This window comes from Manacus candei, unplaced genomic scaffold (assembly GCF_025592945.1).
Source record: "Manacus candei isolate 608988 ecotype Guabito, Panama unplaced genomic scaffold, ASM2559294v1 h1tg000050l, whole genome shotgun sequence".
NCBI classification, from domain to species: Eukaryota; Metazoa; Chordata; class Aves; order Passeriformes; family Pipridae; genus Manacus; species Manacus candei.
In genome coordinates, this window is record NW_026138098.1 from 18,534,778 (window position 1) to 18,553,334 (window position 18,557).

The 18,557-nt window shown below is 38.7% G+C and overlaps 1 protein-coding gene across 3 annotated transcripts in view; it reads left to right on the forward strand.

The window, feature by feature from the left end:
* The first annotated feature begins 4,376 nt into the window (after positions 1 to 4,376).
* Positions 4,377 to 18,557, forward strand: part of ERCC6 (ERCC excision repair 6, chromatin remodeling factor) — a 46,090-nt gene continuing 31,909 nt past the window's right edge. For 2 of the 3 annotated variants that reach the window (XM_051801276.1, XM_051801278.1), the window contains exons 1-5: positions 4,377 to 4,538; positions 5,386 to 5,819; positions 8,253 to 8,373; positions 10,656 to 10,764; positions 12,199 to 12,925. In XM_051801276.1, coding sequence (XP_051657236.1) covers positions 5,389 to 5,819; positions 8,253 to 8,373; positions 10,656 to 10,764; positions 12,199 to 12,925 — 1,388 coding nt within the window. In that variant the 5' untranslated portion in view covers positions 4,377 to 4,538; positions 5,386 to 5,388. Of the gene's footprint in view, positions 4,539 to 5,202; positions 5,820 to 8,252; positions 8,374 to 10,655; positions 10,765 to 12,198; positions 12,926 to 18,557 lie in introns of those variants that run through there. The other variant, XM_051801275.1, reaches the window with a different exon arrangement.

Here is an 18,557-nt window from a genome sequence, read left to right on the forward strand (position 1 = left end):
GGCATGGCTCTGAGAGATACTCGCCATTCAACTCGTTGGTACAAAGAGATACAGATGCTTTATTACTGTGGATGGAATTCCCATTTCTGCCAATGCTCCTGGCAATTCTGTGCCCTCCCGAGAAGTAATGCAGACCCTAAATCATTTATTATCTATTCTCATCACAGTTTTGGCATTTTGCTTTAAAAGTATCAGGATGCCTCAGTGTATAGCATTTTCACTACCAGTACAGAAATCTCCTAGGGTGTTGGCTCAGACCCACAGCTGCTCTTTCATGGAGAAAGGATTGAAAAATAGAGGAGCTAAACTGATATGCACTAAAATATGCCACTGCCATCTGTTTTTTAGCACAACAGTACTGCCTGTGGGCACTAGGACGCTCCATACCTGACTAACTGACCCCTCTAGCGTAGTGTTGGGATTTTCAGCTTCTAAGCTGGCCTCAGGCAGGACAAGTGTACCCAGCTGATCAGCTCAGCCATAAAAGCAGCATTTCTAGGAACAGCCATAGCACAGGGAAGCACATAACATACTTTGGTAAGTTTTAGGTGAAACCTGTGGTGTCCATCCCATTGCAGACTTCTAAGCAGGTAAGGGAAAGTTTTTTGTCCTGAAATTTTGCCTCAAGATTTTACAAAGTTGTGTTTGAGCCTTATTCAAAAATTCCATTGAAGTCTTTCCTTCCCCTATGTTTAATACTCAAACATAGTGAGTGTTAAACATTCACTTAGTGTTTAACTTAGTTTTTTTCAAAGCTAGTGTGTTTCAGGCTACTCGAAAGATAGCAGGGGAATTAGCTCCTGGAACAATCTACCAAGTCATTTAGTGGATTTTCTACTGTTCACTGTATTTAAATCAAAATATGATGTCCTGCTAAGCCATCTGTACTACCTCAGCTCCAAGGCTCAGGCCTAATATAGAAGTTACTGAGTATTTTTACTGTGTGTCACACAGGAGGTCAGAAAAAATGATCTAATGGTCCTGTCTGGCCTTAAGCTCTATGAAATCTATGAATAAATGAAAATCTTAGGCCTAAGCACTTTGGGACAAAGAACATCTTTAAATATTTAGCAAAGCACTATGTCTACTGGGACTGCTCCATAAATGAAAGTAGCAGTCACATGCCTGAGGCTCAGGCATCTCAGGTCATCTGAATGCATGTAAACACTGGTGTGATGAGAGCTCGAAGAAGATGTTCAAATCCTGGGGTCACTTAACTCTTAAAATGTAGTGGTTCAGATTACTTTTTTCTCAGACAGTCAGTTCAAGCCTTTCTGTGCAGTTGCTCCATTGCAATCAGTCATAGTTCACGTACAGAATTTCCTCAGAACAAAATCCGTAAATATGTTCTGTCACCAAGTCATCCTTAGCCTTCAGTTTGGCAAAATACATACTAAAATCTGTGGAGGAAATGCCTAATTGAAAAAGCAAGAATGAAGATTTGGCCAACTTCCAGCAGGGCACACCCTTAATAGCACAACCAGACTCTCAAGCACAAAGGGCTTAAGAGGATCATCTCCTGCTAAGAAACAGGGACTTAGACATGGTAGGTTATTACTGGTTATACTGGGTACATCACTGGGATGTATTTCTCACAGAAATCCCAGGCCATGACTCTTGGGATAGCTTCTTAGAGCAGGAAACTGAACAAAAATGATGGTCTAAAAATTAAACCACTGTCCTTTTCCCCCTCATCACTGACCATAATTTAGAGAACCTGACTTTTCATTAGCCAATTCTGAGTAACAGAAACAAACTGCTTTCTTTCCAAGTTGTTGTTGTATTTGAGCTTCCTTGGAAGTCTGTTTGCATTTCCTCACAGCCCTCCAGATCCAACAGCTGAGCTCCGAGCTGCTGCTTCACATGATCTATCAGGATCCTTCCCAGTAACCCCTCAAGGCTGATGGAAAGGAAAGATGCCCATACAGTTTAATTACCCAGTCTTTCTAGTTCAAGTTAAAGAGTATAATATCTGCATATCAAAAGTTGCAGAAGCAGCTCCAGCAAGAATTGTCATCATTAATGCTTGCATACAAGGGAGGTGAAGATAGTGGATATGTTAACAACATTTTAAAAAACTAACCAAACAAGCAGGATTTGTCCTACCCAGGAAACCACATTGCCAATGGTTTAGCAGAGTACCTACACTGCAGCTAGCAGTTATCTATATGTAGGGGGGAAAAAAAAAGGAAAACAAAATGAAGGTAAATGCAATTAAGTACTTTCGTAAAAGATAAAATGCATGCATGCAGGCTATGTGAAAATATCTGAAGCCACAGGTGTATGTAGTCAAGACCAGAACCAAACTTTTGGTTCATCAGAAGTTAATTTTCTGTGTGAAAATAACTGCATTGAAAATATAACTTCAAAGTCATTCTGTCTTATAGTACTGATTTTGTACTTTTACAGTCTTTGTAATAAACCATTCCAGGTAATAGGTAAGGCTGAGAACAGAGTAAATGACAGATCTTACCTGCTTAGGCAAAACTATTTTTTGAGACAGAAAAGTTAAAGAAAGGCATAGTGTTGCAAATTCATCAAGGACAGACCACCACAGAATAAGTTTTAAAGGCCTATAGAATCTATCCCTGCTATGACTTTAATGCAGCCATATTGATTTTAATCTGCTGGAAGATCTGGCTTCAGCAGACTTCAGTCGAACAGCACATGGGAGCTCTACCGAGTTTGTGCAAGATCTGCTTGATGTTGATACATCATTGCCAGTCTCGATGGTGTTTCATGGAGAGATGCCATTGATCAGTCTCTGAAGGGACTCCCACATTTTTATATCATGGTTTCGGAACACTCCCAGAAAGACCATCTTCAGTCCCAGAAATGCCCTTATATACAGAGCACAATAGGGACCTTTATGAGCAAGCTCTACTAGGGATCTTTGGAGTCACAATCAGGATCTCAGTGTAACTGTTTTATTTAGTGAGTACCTGCTTTGATGCAATAGTATTTAATCACAGAATCAACTAGGTTGGGAAAGACCTCTGAGATCAATGTTGGATTAGAAATCTTCTTCTGTCTTAGTAGTGACTGTCACTCGCACTACTAATCTCTTAACCCATAGAAGTCTCTTAACATATAGGAAAATTTCCTCCTGAGCTTAGGAAAGAGTCAGCCTTTTGTTTGAAAACTCTCCTAGCAAACAACACAAAGTTCTTCTTTTCTGCTTCCAGGACAACTTATCTTTTGACCCTCATTAATCAGTTCCTCGAAAACTGAGCCTACCCCTCCATACCACGGTTTAGTTTTGACAACAGCTTGATGTTGCTCTGTCCTTAAGTGACTCATGGTTGCTGCCTTTCTCACTCTGCTGAAAGACTTTGCACTACAAATTTTAAATTGTTTCAGCAATTACAAAACATCATTCCTTCTACTGAGAACATGGCAATGAAGATAAAAAAAAGCCTCCTCACTGTAGTCACTAAATATTAAGTAAAGGATATTTGCAGTAATAGGATATTTCTGGGCTGAGGAAACAAACAAGAGTTTATCAATGTAGTACTGCTTTATTTGCCTGATGACCTTTCAGGTCTTGGTCTTATAGGGAACCCATTCTGTGTTTTCCTGAGGCTTCAGACACTGTGAGAAGTCTCAATGAAAGAAGAAAAGGAACATCTTCAGTCAAGGACCTGAAATTGTAGTTCAGAATAAAGCCACCAATGATTTTGAGAATTATCCATTAATACTCACATCAGCAGATATTAAAAGAAATTGTATAATCTGACACAGAGGTGGCAACGTGGAGAACTTGCATTCTATAAAAACTGTCAGTGGTGGTCACTTATGAGAAAAAGTAACAGAACTCTTGCTCTTGGAGCAAGCGTGCAAGTACTCCATGGGTCTGTTAAGTATGCCACAAATTTTGAAAAAAAACTATGTCGATGTTTGAAATGCTTGAATCGCTGGATACTTGATTTATCAACAGTGTTTTACCACAGCAATGTGGGCTCCATCAGTGTACTGTAGGAACATAGTCAAGGAAATGCCAGACAACCAGTGTCTAGAGAGACTTTCCCGGTGCAAGAGACATGGGGCACCAGAGAGCGTGCGGCAAAGGGCCACTGAGATGAGCAGGGACTGGATCATGACCTTCTCCCCTAGGAGGAAAGGCTGGAGAGAGCTGGGTCTGCATAACCTAAAGAATAAGGAAGCTCATCAATATGTACAGATAGGGTGAAAAGAAGACAAAGCCCAAAATCTAACAGAAGTTATCTTCTCTCCCTGTATACCCCAACCTACACCCTTAAACTTCCCACAGGCCCATCACTCCCAGCCGGGCCCTCCCCTGCCGGGGCTGCCGCGGACCCCGCGCGCCCTCCCGCGCACGCGCACCGCCACGCCCCCGCCGCTGCGGAAGTGACGCGCGCGCGGCCGCGGAGCCGTCCCGGTGCGGAGCAGCTGCGGGCCCGGCCCGGCCGCTCCCGGTCCTGTCCCCGGCCCGGTCCCTGCACAGCCCGGGGGGAGGCGGCGGCCTCCGCAGCCCCTCGCGTTCCTGTCCCGAGCCGGGGGCTCGCCCGCAGGGAGAGGTGGGTGAAACAGTGCGTGAGGCCCCGCGGTGTGGGCGGTGATGGGGTGCGGGGTCTCTCGGAGCTCGTGGCCGGTGCGTGCGGTTGTATCCGCACCGAGCGCGTTCGGAGCGGAGGGGAGAGAACCGTGGGGTGGGGACTGAGGGACACGGGCTGCCCTCCCTGGAGAGGCTGCTGATGGAGCCCAACAAAGTTATTAGTGCCTTCCTGCAAGTTAATAGGACTTGTTTCTCCACGAATTCGACAACAAATACATCCTTTCAGGTGGCAGTTTTGTTCTGAAGGTGCCGAACCATACCAACTTCAGGCTTGCCTGCGTATGTCTGTCCAGAGTTAATTTCCCAAGAACTAAGGTGCTTTATATTTCACTTTAAAGCTGAATTGTCACACTAAAGCTTACAGTCAGCTGTTCTCATCAGTGCTTTCACTGGCAAGTCTTAACCTGTTTCAGAAACTTGTATTTTTGGGGTTTGGTTATGTTAAGTTTTGCATGTTTTTGTTATGTCATAATCATCTAGAGCATGACCATTTACACACAAGACTGAGTTTACTGTCTGGCAAGCAGAGTAATTTTTAGAGGTTGTCTTATTTGTTTTCATATCGACATCTTCCAGGAGAGTTAGGCACAGTTGTCTCTAAGAGGTTTAGGCCACTCTTTTCTTTTGATTGTGGAAGTTGGTGGGGAGGACTTATGGAGGAGTAAACTACCAGGTGTTTAGAGGCACCAGTTTCTCATAAATGTGTTTATTGGTTTGCTTACTTTGATTTGGGCACAGTCTTGATGAGGAACTTTGTATGTGTGAATGTTCTTGTGACCATGTGTTTTTTCTTTGTTGCCTTTGAGCAGAGGATGCCAACAGACAACAGCCCCCTGCCAGACAGTATCCAAGAACAAGACTCTGCTACTACTTCAAGCAAAAATTGCCTGCCTAAAGATGAGGAATTGGGAATTGAACAAGAAAATGGCATTTGTGACAATGACACGGGTAATAGTGTCGGAGTTCCCAACTCTGACAGCCAGCCTTCCACTTCTATGGCTGTTCCTTTGGAGATGCCCAGAAGAGGACATCCCCTTTTACAGATCAACAGGCAGCAGATTCAGTCTGTCTCCTGTAGTGCACATGCTGCTGAGCTCAAAGATTTAGGAGTTGATATCTATGACCAGGATGTACTGGAGCAAGGAGTTCTTCAGCAAGTAGATAATGCAATTAATGAAGCTAATAAAGCAGCAAAAATAGCTAATGCATCAAAAGAATATGAGTCAGTACTGGAGGACTTAAGGTAAATGGTGTTCTTTCTTATTGTTCTTTCCTGTTACTGACCATCTGATGAGACCCAGTATCTCAAGTTTTTATAATCTGGAAGAGAAGAGATGTTTTGAAAGCTCTAGATCACTTAGACTCTTTGGAGTCACTCTTAAAAAAGGCGAAAATATTTTTCACGTCAGACAGTGCTTCATTGCTCTTATTTGACTAATCTAGTCATGCATCAAGGCAGCAGAGTACAGTACATCTCCTTTTTCTGTTTTGTCTGCTACCTTACCAAGATTCATATCTGTTTTCTGGGCAGGGGAGAACTGCATTACACACTTACTCAGACTTCCTCGCTTCTGATTAGGTACTTTCTGTAATTTGGATAACTCCATCTCATGAATGTCCTACAACCAAAAAAACCTCCTCACAAGTGCTTGTAACCTCGTAAGAAGTACCGAATGACACCTCAAAAGAATCAAATGCTTAAGTAACATGGTGTACTGATAGTAGAAGACTTTGAGGAATAGGAGGCACTAACCTTTAGAGTTTTGATCTCCCTTTCTAATTTCATTATAGAGTTAGTATGTGAACTATTGCAGGTAAATAATTCTACCTGTGTATCTTTTGCTGTTTGCATTAACGGTGGATTTCAGTGCACAAGAGTGCTGGAGGCCTCAATTACCTGTGTGAACTCACGTAGCTCTCTTATGCCTAATATTATGCACTTCATTAATTTTCCAGTTTGGGCGTGGAGTGTGAAATTAAATAAGTTTGCAAAACTGAAATCTAATTTCAGATGTTATGGAGCAGAAGAAAATAATGAGTAAGATGGTATTGAGAGGAAGAATGGAGCAGCGTAACCATTACAATTAGATTATGTGGTTGTTTAAAGAGTTGTGCACAGCAGTGTCAATTAGTTTATGTTTTCCCATTTTTCTTTTAAGAAGCATCCTTGATTTTTGTTATCCCTCTGTTTTTGTCCTTCACTGAAATTCATAAAATGAGATTTACGTGAGGGAATACAAATGGTTTATGCAGACTTGTAGAACCTTGTCTGTGTAAGACGTAATGTGAGAATCTGAAAGCTGATAGTCTGAAAGTTGATATCTGAGAAAATTAACAGGTATAGCTGACTTTTTGAACAGAGGGGACTAACAAAACCAAAGACATATGAGTAGAGCATGGTAGAGTTGGTTAAAATCTTGTAGCACAGTGAATCCATGACTAGAGGAAAGATCAGGCAAGAGGTGGCTGGTTTTTGAGTAGTTGGCACAAAGTTCATGGTAGAAGCTGCATGATTCTGTAATATACACACAAATTTAAGCAAAACTGTTTGAAGTTAAATCCTGTTTAAATCCCAGATTCCAGAGTCCTATTAATTAAAGCTTTGTGGTAGAGGACAGTTAGTGGTATGTGTCAAGAGACTCTATGGCCAGAAGTTAGGAGATGTGCAAGAGGATGGTGTACTTCAAAGCAGCAAAACTAAAGAGTGAAAAAGGGGATGAGGTGGTTCAGAAGTGTTGAAAGTGGCAGTGATAGCTGGAGAGCTGGTAAAATATATCTCATAGGAAGGATAACAGTTGGTAGAATCCACATTAGAGCTGGAGATAATTGTGGCCCAACAATTTCCTCCCTGACAACTGAGGAGCAGTTGCATGAGGCGAATAATGGCTGTTCTGCAGGTGTTGTGAAGAGTTTTCTTTGACTTTTTAATAATTATTTGATATGCTAATTTGTGTATCCTTATGAAATATTCTGCTATTTGAATCAATGAACCTAGATTTCTTGCTTCTGATGGCAGTGCCTTCTTTCTTGCAAATGAATTCAGCATCTGAAACATGATATTAGGTTATAGCATGTGGTTCAACTTGAATTTCATATTGTATATGGAAACATGAAAAATGTTCCACATAAGGGAAGTTTAATGTTGATGTACTGCTAATTCTTTGAGCTAGTCTGTCTTCCTGAAATTGCATTTCTATCTTGTAATCTACTTTTGGTGTAAAAGAAACTGTAAAGGTAAAAAATATAAGCTTCCTTATATACTGGCATCAAACGATTAAAACCATTTTAGAAAATGAAAACATGGGGTTTCCCATTTAGATTTGTTTGTGTTTTGTTTACCTTGAGTAATAAAAACAACCACTCTCGTTTGCTTATCATCATCATCTGACTTGTAACTTTTGAGTGCTAAACATTACAGTGGTCATTCAGTTTCCTTTCCTTTGGAATTTTACTATTAGCAAAATTTAGTTTAAAAATATTCTATGCTGTACAAGTTTTTAAAGTGTTTAGTATTTCTAGTGTTGTTTAAATATAATATGCTTATTCAGAAACTTACCTGTAGACCTTTTTACACCTTACCTTAAATCTCCTGGAATTTCTGAATTGTCTGAATCAAGATTGTGCTAGTTTTCTTTCTAGAGGTTACTGGTACATTGCAATCTTATTGTTTTTTCAGATCATGTGCAACATCTCTGAGACAAATAAATAAAATAATTGAGGAAATTTCACCTCAAGCTGCCGACAACAAAAATATTAGCAGAAAACTAGATTCTGTAAAACGGCAAAAATATAACAAGGTAATTGGATTACATTAATTTCCTGCTAACAATACTTAGTTTGTACTTTGTCTTAAGGTTTGGATTTTGTGATATAATTCTGAATTATATAGTTCAGAGTTAATCTACAGTTGCTGTTCCTTCCCTTTGAAATGGTTTCATTTTCTACCAAACATACAGATAACTATATTTAAAGATGTGCAAGTGAGAGCTGAATTTTTTTTTTTATTCTCAGTTTTGGAACAAGCTCTAAACCCGAAGTTCCAGGACCTGCTCAAAAGATGAATTTGCATTAATTTAAAAAAAAAAAAAACTCCCAGCAGTGTTTGGAGAATTAGCAGAGCATTGTTAGGGTGTGATTCAGTAGTTGACCTAAATCTCAGCTCTCGTGGTTTCATTCCCTATGTTCTTTTCCTTAATCTTCTTTCGTTGTCCGTGTCTTGTATCAGTACACATCATTCTTTTCTGTGAGCCTCTTTAACTCATCCATTTGTCAGAAGGTGCTCCAGCTTTTTCCTGCCGGAGTAGTAGGTGAAAGGAGCTGTAGAGCAATGTAGCAGGCATCAGGACAATGTAAGCAATAGACCTCTAGCTGTGAGTAGGAAGGAGATTTGAGAAAGGGGAAACTTCTGCTGATCAGGGATGTAGCACCTTGATCAGCTCACTGTCTGCTGGAAATTCACCTTCAACTTTCTCTAATGATAAACCTAATAGTGAAATTTGCTGTCCTTTGCCCTCTGACAGGACAGTCTCAGGCTATTTGTCACTGACTCATTTGCTTGTTTGTTTTTTAGCCTTTATAATTTCAGCAACTTGGATAACACTGTGCTCATAATTCAGCCAATTAAGATGGTGATGGGGGCAGTACTGAACTGTGGCACAGGACTAGGAACAAGTAGATAGAAGTAGTAGGAAGAAATGCATTAAACCAGACTTACAAATCAAGACTGAGCATGTAATTGGGCACTGTATTTTGCTTGTTTTCATACTGCTTGAAGTGATTTACACAAGTGTTAGTTTCAGGGAGGTTCAGACCTCGTTTCAAGTTCATTGTTAACCATCTTTGAAGTGTAAGAAAAAATTTCCATCTGAAAGCTTATAATCCATAAAAGTGCTCCTAATAACCTGAGGAGTGTTTTTGGAGGCTGCTTGGAGGCAGGCACTGTATTTAAAGCTGGTCTTGAGCTACTTTTGCATGGAGAAGTGCTTTTTAGTACTCTTCCTTTTGTAGTATTTTTAAAAAATTGCTAGAGAAGACTTGTGTTATTGAGACAAATGGGAAATTAAGGACTGGTACAAGACAGCTGTTTCCTCAGAGCAGACATACAGGACATGTTGTATGATACAAAGTACTCTGGTAGCAAGGATAATAGTGCATACACAGGAGGTAATACATTGTACCATACATGAATACACTTACCCTTTGTGGTTTGAAAAGTGCTACATGAAGAGAGGAGCAGGCTAGTGAACAGTTCTTCATCAAAAAGAAAAGAAAAATTGCTCATTTTGTCTTGAACTTTATTTTTGCTGAAGCATATGCCTCCCTGGGTAAGGAAGTATTTCCAGAGAATGGAATTACAAATGTGGAAGGTTACACTGCCCATGTCTTTGTCTTACTGGTTGGAATGTTTCATAACACTAGGAATCATAACATCTCCAGTAAATATACAGTTGAGGATATTACAATCGGATAAAAGATGTAACAGAAGAGCTACCTATGAATTATTTTCATAGAAGTAATAAACTATACTTCTTATAGCATCTGTAACATTGATTTTTTTGAAGTCATTTGACTTTTTAGTTTTTGCTGTTAAATTAGCTGTGACCACTCCTGATAAGTAAATCTTACAGCTGGACTTTTTGTGGCTTAGTAATCACAGTAACCATTAACCCAATCTTGCAATCATGAACAAAACTTTCGGTGTTCTCTCTTAATCTCAGCAATCTGCTTGATGGGCTTCCTTCACTAGAATCAACACATTCATAAAAAGACCTTAAGAGATGCACATAAAAATGCGTAATGTCCACATGAAATTCGTGTGTGCAAACAGTCTGATCTCACTGTACACATATGGTAAGATGATCATACCCACAAAATTGTGTGTCTTCTGTGGGTTGGAGCCCTACAGGTATTGTGACACGTTTTTGCACTTTTTTTTGTTTCAAGTGCAATACTGTAAACATTTGAATGTGAGATTCTGGTTGAGAATACTACAAATGTAGTAATTTAAGTCATGCTTAAAAGGATAGCAAGTTTATGGACCAGATTAAAAATTAAATTACATATCTAATTCTCATTGAAGGAGCAACAGCTGAAGAAGATAAAAGCAAAACAAAAGCGTCTCCAAGGAATTCTTGGTTTAACAGAGTTTGTTGATGAAGCAAATGAGATTGAATTGGAGGAAGATGAAGGTATGTATGGGAGAAGGCTGCCTTTTTTTTGTTTGAAGCTAGTTTGTAAGACTTTTGCCAGTAATGAGGTAAATTTCAGTGCCTGGCTTTCAAAGAGGGAGTTAGAACACTTATTCTCTGCACCTGCAGACTTGCAGATCTTGGCATATTCATCTGGGAAGTTTTAAAAAATAAATGTTAATCTGCCTTCAGCTGAGTAGGGATGACTGAGGCACATTAGAGTATTGGGCTTAATAAATTGGAAATCCTAACATTTTTTTCACAGCTAATTTGATAAAGATGACTAACATCATGATTGAATTACATTTTAGATGCTGGATGCTATCAATCAGCATTAACAAAATTGTTTTTTCTTACTGTTGGGAAGTATCACTAGAAATGGAAGGGGGACGTACATCTCTTTTGCAGGCTGCAATGTGATTTTTTTTTTAAATTAAAAACAAAATTTCTTCCAGAGCAGGACATATGTTCTCTGTGTTTTTGTAGCTGTTCTTTCTCACTGCTGTCTGCAGACTGAGCTTGGATTTTGTAACTCCAGTTTATCTGTGTCTTGGCCACAGTCACTAATCTGCAATATTCTGTAGGGCAAGTTTGGATCCCACTGACATCAGTGCATAACCTTTGGGTTATATTATTGTTTTCAGAGGAGAAAATTTTGTGCTATTTGTCCCATTCAAATGTGGCTGGAGTGGATTCCAGATCTCACAGATCTTCTCTCCTGATTCAACAAAACTTACAGTTGTCAAAACCTTAGTAAACTTTTCTCAGTGGAAAAGCATCTTTAATCCTTTTTCTTTGAATGGGTTCATGCAGCAAAACTCAGGCACCCTATATGTTGAAATGTAACTAGGAAATGAGTGGAACCCAACAGAAGAAATGGAATAGAGCAGTTCCAGTAGGAGGGGTGGAGGTGGAGAGGTTTCGTGCGTCATCATTGCCCGTTAAACATACGATAGATACAGTGCTTTAAATGGGACCATAATCAGTAGCATGCTGGACTGGCAATTCTGATACAGTTATAATAAAATGGACATGGGCAATGTTGCTGCATATGGGAACACTGGTTTCTTGCACTGAACATGGTGACATGGGTGGTATTGACAGCATAGGTGGCACATTAGAGTTCATGTGCCATCGGGGACTGTAATTTTATCATAGTTCTTGCTGCTGTGTATTTTTTCAGAAATATTTGCATTTTGATAGTAAGTATAATATTTCCTATGTGAAGTTTGAGAAGTAGGTTTAAGTAAAAGTCTTGGCTTTTTTGGCCATCTCTTCTGTTGGAGTTTGCCATTTTTGAACTTCAAGTATTATATGTGATGATAATTTGGAATTTAAGTTGTATATAAAAACTGAGCTAACCACCCTTGTTCCTATGTTTTAGTTATACAGAAGGTGTTAAAGGCATGCCGTATGTTCTGATTTTTGTTGTAGAACCTGGTCCCTCATGTCTTGGTAGTATGCTTATGCCTGCTCAGGAAACAGAGTGGGAAGAACTTATTCGTACTGGTCAGATGACTCCATTTGGAACTAAAATACCTCAGAAGCCAGAGAGGAAGACACGACAATTACGACTGAATGAAACATCTGATTTTGAGAAGTACTTAGCTGACCAAGCTAAGCTGTCATCTGAAAGAAAGAAGTTATCCCGTCGCAAAGGAGCAAAGAAGAAAGCACAAGCCAAAAGTGTTCCATGTATAACTCCCACAACTACTACAAAGGAAAAAAGTGGTAAAGCCCTATCAAAAACAGATAAGCGCTTAAAAAAACACATGAGAGAACTTCAGAAGCGTGCCCTTCAGATTCAGTCAAAGGCCAGGATTCCAAAGGAAAAGAAGTATCCTGAGACCAAGAAGTTCAGGCATGACCAGGAGGATGATAGTGGGGAGTCCGAGTATGTACCTGATGAGGAACTTTTCGATCCAGAAGCAGCAGAAGAGGAGGAAGAGCAGGCATCTTCTCTTGCTGAGAATGATTCTGATTATGAACTTAAGAATTTATCAAGAAAAAGAAAACGTTTGGCGAAGAAGGTTTTAAAAGAAACTGAACATGATGCTAACTTTGTTCCAAGCTCTGAGGAAGAAGAGCATACACCGGGGAAGCACAGAGTAAGAAGGTGGAGAGATGATGGAGATGTGGACTATTATAAACAGAGACTAAGGTTAGTCCTAGACATTTTTATTAGTAATATTAATAAACTATGTTGAACATGCAAAGGGCAATGTCTGTAATACTTCAGTGCACTTCCTAGCAGTGTAAGGGAAATCCAGCAGTGTAAGGGAACACAGACTTCCAGAAGGAATCAGACATGCTTATTAATTACTTATTAAGTTCTTATTAATATAAGAACTTTGCTGTTAGATTTTGCTGATTGTTATAGGTCCTTCGGTAATAAGCTATTTGAGTATTGGTGTGTTTGTTTGGAGAACTGTGAATATACCAAAAATTAAGTATATATTAAAAAAGGTATTACTTGGCAGCTTTGTACTTAAGTGCTGCCTTTGTCTGTAGATCATATACCCACCTTTCCCCCAAAAAAATAAATTAACGTCTTCTGCTTGATAGGTGAAATTACTGTGCAGACAGTGCCCTCCCTCTTCAGAGGGGTGTCAATTTTCCACTGAGAGAGAAATCTTTGGTTTGGGATGGGGTCGAATGCTTAGTTTTCAGTTTTATATAATTAACTACTAGTCAAGAAGAAATAATTTGAATAAATTACAGTTACATACTATTTCTGTAGAATCTGTTACTTTATTTAAATCCGAGGCATTTATTTATAGTTTATATGGCTAACAAGTTTATTTGAAAATCAGTATAAAAGAATCTTTTGAATTTAAACTGGAAATGACAATATATTATTTAATCAATATCACATGATATTGCTTGTATAACTTATGTTAGAAGTCGTAAGTAATTAACACTGGACATTTATACTGCTCTTAGTCAAGTCTAAAACAAGCTGCTCTGTTTGACAGTGATTTTCCTCTCTGTTCTTGATGACAGTGAGGGTAAAAGCTTCCTCATCTATAGAGGTGGTGACAGTGGTGTTAATAGTGATTTTTTTCTGTTGCTACAATGACCTAAGGTTGTAAACTAAATAACGTTTGTAAGGAGAATCTAGTGTGCCAGGTGGGAAAATACTTGTTCTAAGCTAAGAACTAATTCTTTTCAAAAACGTCAGCTGAAACACCTTGTACTAAGCTGTGACTTATGAAATTTGTATAACCTATGTGTTGGTGATCTCTGGGAAGCTACAGGGTGTACTTGAGATGTTTTCTCTGCTGATAGCATAGCAGTTGAGCTCCTTACAATAAGACTGCAATGTTTCCATTTTTCACAACTCAATGGAAAACATTTTGAAGAGGCAATGAAATGACATGTAATTTGTTAAGCTGTTAAAATGCTAACTAGACATACCAGTGAAGTTATGAGACTCTTCTGGACACACTGGGAGTCAAAAGATCAAGATCACTAAAATGGTTGCTTTAATTGTTCTCTAACGACTGGCATGTTTCTTTTCTAGTATAAGGTTGAGCTTCATATAGTAAACTTCAGCTTGTTGATAGCATGTTTACTTTCAATCAATTACCTTTCATGAATGCCCTTCAAGTAGTTATATAGTCCTCTAGAAAACCATGGAACTTGAAAACAGATGTTCCAGAGCAGAAGGAAGAATATATATTAGGTCTGTCAGTGAAGGGTGATTGATGTAGAGATAAAGCCTAGCATAAAAACTTGATTAATGCTTCGGAGGCTCCAATTTTACATTTCTGTGGAAATATAAAATCTTATGTATTTAAATAAAGCTGTGTCAGAGAAGGAATCCAGAAGTAGAGGTATAATCACCATCTCTTTTGGAGTGAGAGCATGGGTTGCTGTGGAGGAAGGAGTATCTTCTGGTCACAGAGATACTGAGGTTGTAGAAAACCTCCCAAAGAAAGGGCCTAACTTCACTTTGACATCCCAGGTTATCAAGGCAGATCAGCACCTGATATAAGGCAATAGGTTTGCAATCCCAGGATGTTACCCTTCAAAGTTTAAACATGGTTTATTGGTCTTGAATAGAAATTTCAGAAAGAGGCTAATCTGAACAATATCCAAAGGGTCAAAAAGAAATATGTTTTCTGTTGGACGCATTAACAAAAATTAATTGTTCTTATCGGTAAAATATTTACTGTTTTACTGAATAAAACGGTATTCTTCACATTTAAATTAGACCAATATTAAATCATTTTTAATTCAGTGTTTTCATCAAGAGTAATTTATTTTGATTGAAAGTTTTAATATGACTCACAGTTTAAATTCATTCAAAAACGTTTTTTAATAACGTTAAGATTGTGACAATTTATCCTTAGCAAAGTCATATCATAGACTACATTTCTTTTGGTTACTGAAGTTACAATAAAAGCCTAAATGAATTTTAGAAATATCAATAACTGTAATTGCTACCAAAACACTACATCTCTTAAAAATTTCATAGCTACAGTTATTGTGGCTGTTAAGCTGCAGCTGTCCACATTGATGTTTTTATGCTGACATCCCCAGGTAATCTTCATTATGGGAAATGCCACAAGAAAATAAAATGTAGTGAATTAAGAAACATATTAAGAATGCTATAGAAATGCTGTCATTTTCTTATGTTTATATCTTGTTTCATGTCAGTTTTACTTTTGAATGCAAACGAATGGGTGAGATTATGGTGTATTTTACCCGTGAGAGAGGCAGAGGAAAACCCTTTAGGATTACTTTATTCTTCTGAACATCTAGTCTTGTGCTTGGTGATGAATGCAGTCCTATACTCTTAGAGATTGAAAATGAGTTTCCTTAACATTAAAACTTTTCAGAGATGGGACTTCAAGAGATTGGTCTGTGTCAAGGGGAAACTACATTGATGTTGTTGAAGCATGATAATGAACTAACTGTGCAACTGCAGAGCATCTCTGGAAAAAGAGACTGCTGTCAGAACAGGAGCTGTTATCTGCAGTAAACATCAGGCAGGAGAGTACCCAACTCTTTCCTTCTAAAGGCTACTTGCAGTGGTTGGCCTAGTCATTTAAAGCAAGATGTGATCAGTGGAACATGAAAAACTAAAAGTTAGTTATATAGAATTCAGCTCAGGCTCTCAGTAATTTCATTTTTTTCCTTGTGTGGGTCTTGCTTTTCTCTTAGTTACTGTTACTAGAGCCATGTTGCTGTGCAGAGATGCAGGTGAAAAAAAATCTTCTGTTCTGAAAGGTCAATGTCTAAGGTGAATCTTGCTATAACTATAATTTGCTATAACATCAGGGTTATGGAGAGTAAGATAAATAAGCAGGATACTGTCAAGCACCTATAAAATAAGTTTAAGATTCAGTGAAATTGTCATTGCCAGCTGTCCTTCATACATTACCAGCTGAACCCAGAGGCTTAGGTAAGCATTCTCTGGGTTGCTGCTGAATATCTCAGAGACTTATCCCTATCAGCAGGTATGTTACCAATGTGTCTTTTGTCATACTTGACAGTGACCATCTTGGTCTAGAAGTGTTCAAAATTGGAGCTGTGGGATCTAAACCTGTAGCCTCCTGTCTGGTCAGGTAGAATGGTCAGGTGTCATGGTTTAACCCCTGCCAGCAACCAAGCCTGCCCCACCCACCCAGCAGTGGGATCAGGGGAGAATCCTTAGGGTAAAAGCAAGAAAACTTGTGGATTGAGATAAAGACAATTTAATAGGGAAAGCAGAAGCTGCACACACAAGCAAAGCATCGTGAGGAATTAATTCAGTGCTTCCCATGGGCAGGCAGGTGTTCAGCCATCTCCAGGAGAGCAGAGCCCCATCATGTAGCAGTTTCTTGGGAAGACAAATGTTGTCACTCCAAACGTCTCCCCCTTCCTCCTTCTTCCCCCCCATTTTATATACTGAGCATGATGCTGTATGGTCAGGAATATCCCTTAGGTCAGTTTGGGTCTCCTGTCTCAACTGTGTCTCCTCCCAGCCTCTCACCCACCCCCAGCCTCCTCACCAGTGTGGCAGTACAAAAAGCAAAGGCCTTGGCTCTGTGCAAGTCCTGCTCAGCAATAAGAGAAACATCTCGATATTATCAGCCCTGTTTTCAGCACAAATCCAAAACACAGCCACATACTAACAACTGTGAAGAAAATTAGTCCATCAAAGACCAGCACATCAGGTCGTGACAGAGCCAGTTTCTTTGAAGACTATGGAAAAGAGTGAAAATGAGCCTGTTTTCAGCTTTTCGCCTAGAATCCCAAAAGAAAAGTAACCTTATATGCATATTAAATGCATAGGAAATAAACCTTTTTTTTGTCTGTTTTTTTTTCTCAATAAGAAAACTGCTGTATGGTTTTCTTGCATTATTCCCAAGCTTAGCAGATGTAGAAATTGCAAATTATCAAGAAATTTCTTTTTTAATATTACAGTTTTCCTTTGCATGTCTTAAAATGCCAAGCAAAAGTATAAAAAAGTAATTTTTGCTGCTTATATGTAGTTACTATGTTAAATTATTGGCATCAGTAATACAGTATCGGCATAAGGTAACAGCTTGGGGTCAAAACAAAAATTAGCAGTATTATGGACACTGTTCCCATAATTGTCAGTATGTTGCTTCAAGACTGCTGCTTCGAGCAAGCAATTACATGTCATCTTAAGGGAGATAAGTGCCATATCTATGTTTTCCTGTGCATTCTGTATAGTTTGTGGAGTAGAGCTGTTTGACTTCTATTGCTGTCAAGTGCTCAAAGGCAAGGCTAGGAAAGCTACTTCTTTTCATGTTCACCAAGTGATGTCTGAGCAGCTGAGTAGATGGAAATTGTGGCTATCAGTATACAAAGCAGTTGATCCAAGGAATCAAACAAAAAAATCAAGATTTGTTTTAAAGTTGGGTTTCAAAGATCAGTTTTCGTGTGCTAGCTTTCTTTGATGTATCTGAGTCACTGAATCTCTTGATGTTTCAGAGTTATAAATTAAAAAAGGTTTAAATATTACCTTTCCTGAAAGATACTTTCTTAGAGCATCCCAACTGCTCTTTAGAATGACAAAGCCGAGACATAAATGAAGATATATTTTATCTCACTTGCTGAGTACACCTTTCATTCTAAGCTCAAGTGTGTAATTGTGTACATCAGTCTTAATTTACTTATGGAGAATCGTGGTACTGACTGCATGTATTTCATCTGTTAGGACGTACCAATTAAATCCACCCATATAGACCATAAAAAGTTAGATCAAAAAAGTAATACTGAATGCTTCAATTTAGCAAATTAGAATAATCTGTAAGGGATTCTTAACTGTATAAAATATAAAACATATTATGCTTCACAAATGTAAACTATATTAAATACTCAGCTTGGTTCCTGACTGTATTTTTCTAAATGTGCTCATTACTGTTTTGGGTGCAGAATTTCTTTCTAGGGTATTGCAGTAAGTAGGAAATGGGCTTAGTATCTGAATACAGTCTTATATTAAGAAAAATTTAATTGTATGATATATGGCTTTCATACTTCACTTTCAGGATAAAATTGTATTTATGGCATTGACCATGGACAACATAAGATAGATTTCTTAAAGGTCATGCTTCTATTTTCAAGAGACCTTGGTGATATAGTAAAACCTGTATTTTCTGATTGTTTAAACATACTAATGCTGTTTAACTGAGATGCATAAGGAATATATCAACCAAATGCTCACTAAGTTACTGTGTAGTTACATTGAAGATGAGCTACTGCTGTTTCTCCCTCCAATGTTTGACTTCCAGGGAAAGGTACAAGACCAGATTGACCAACTGTGACTGATCTGGTCT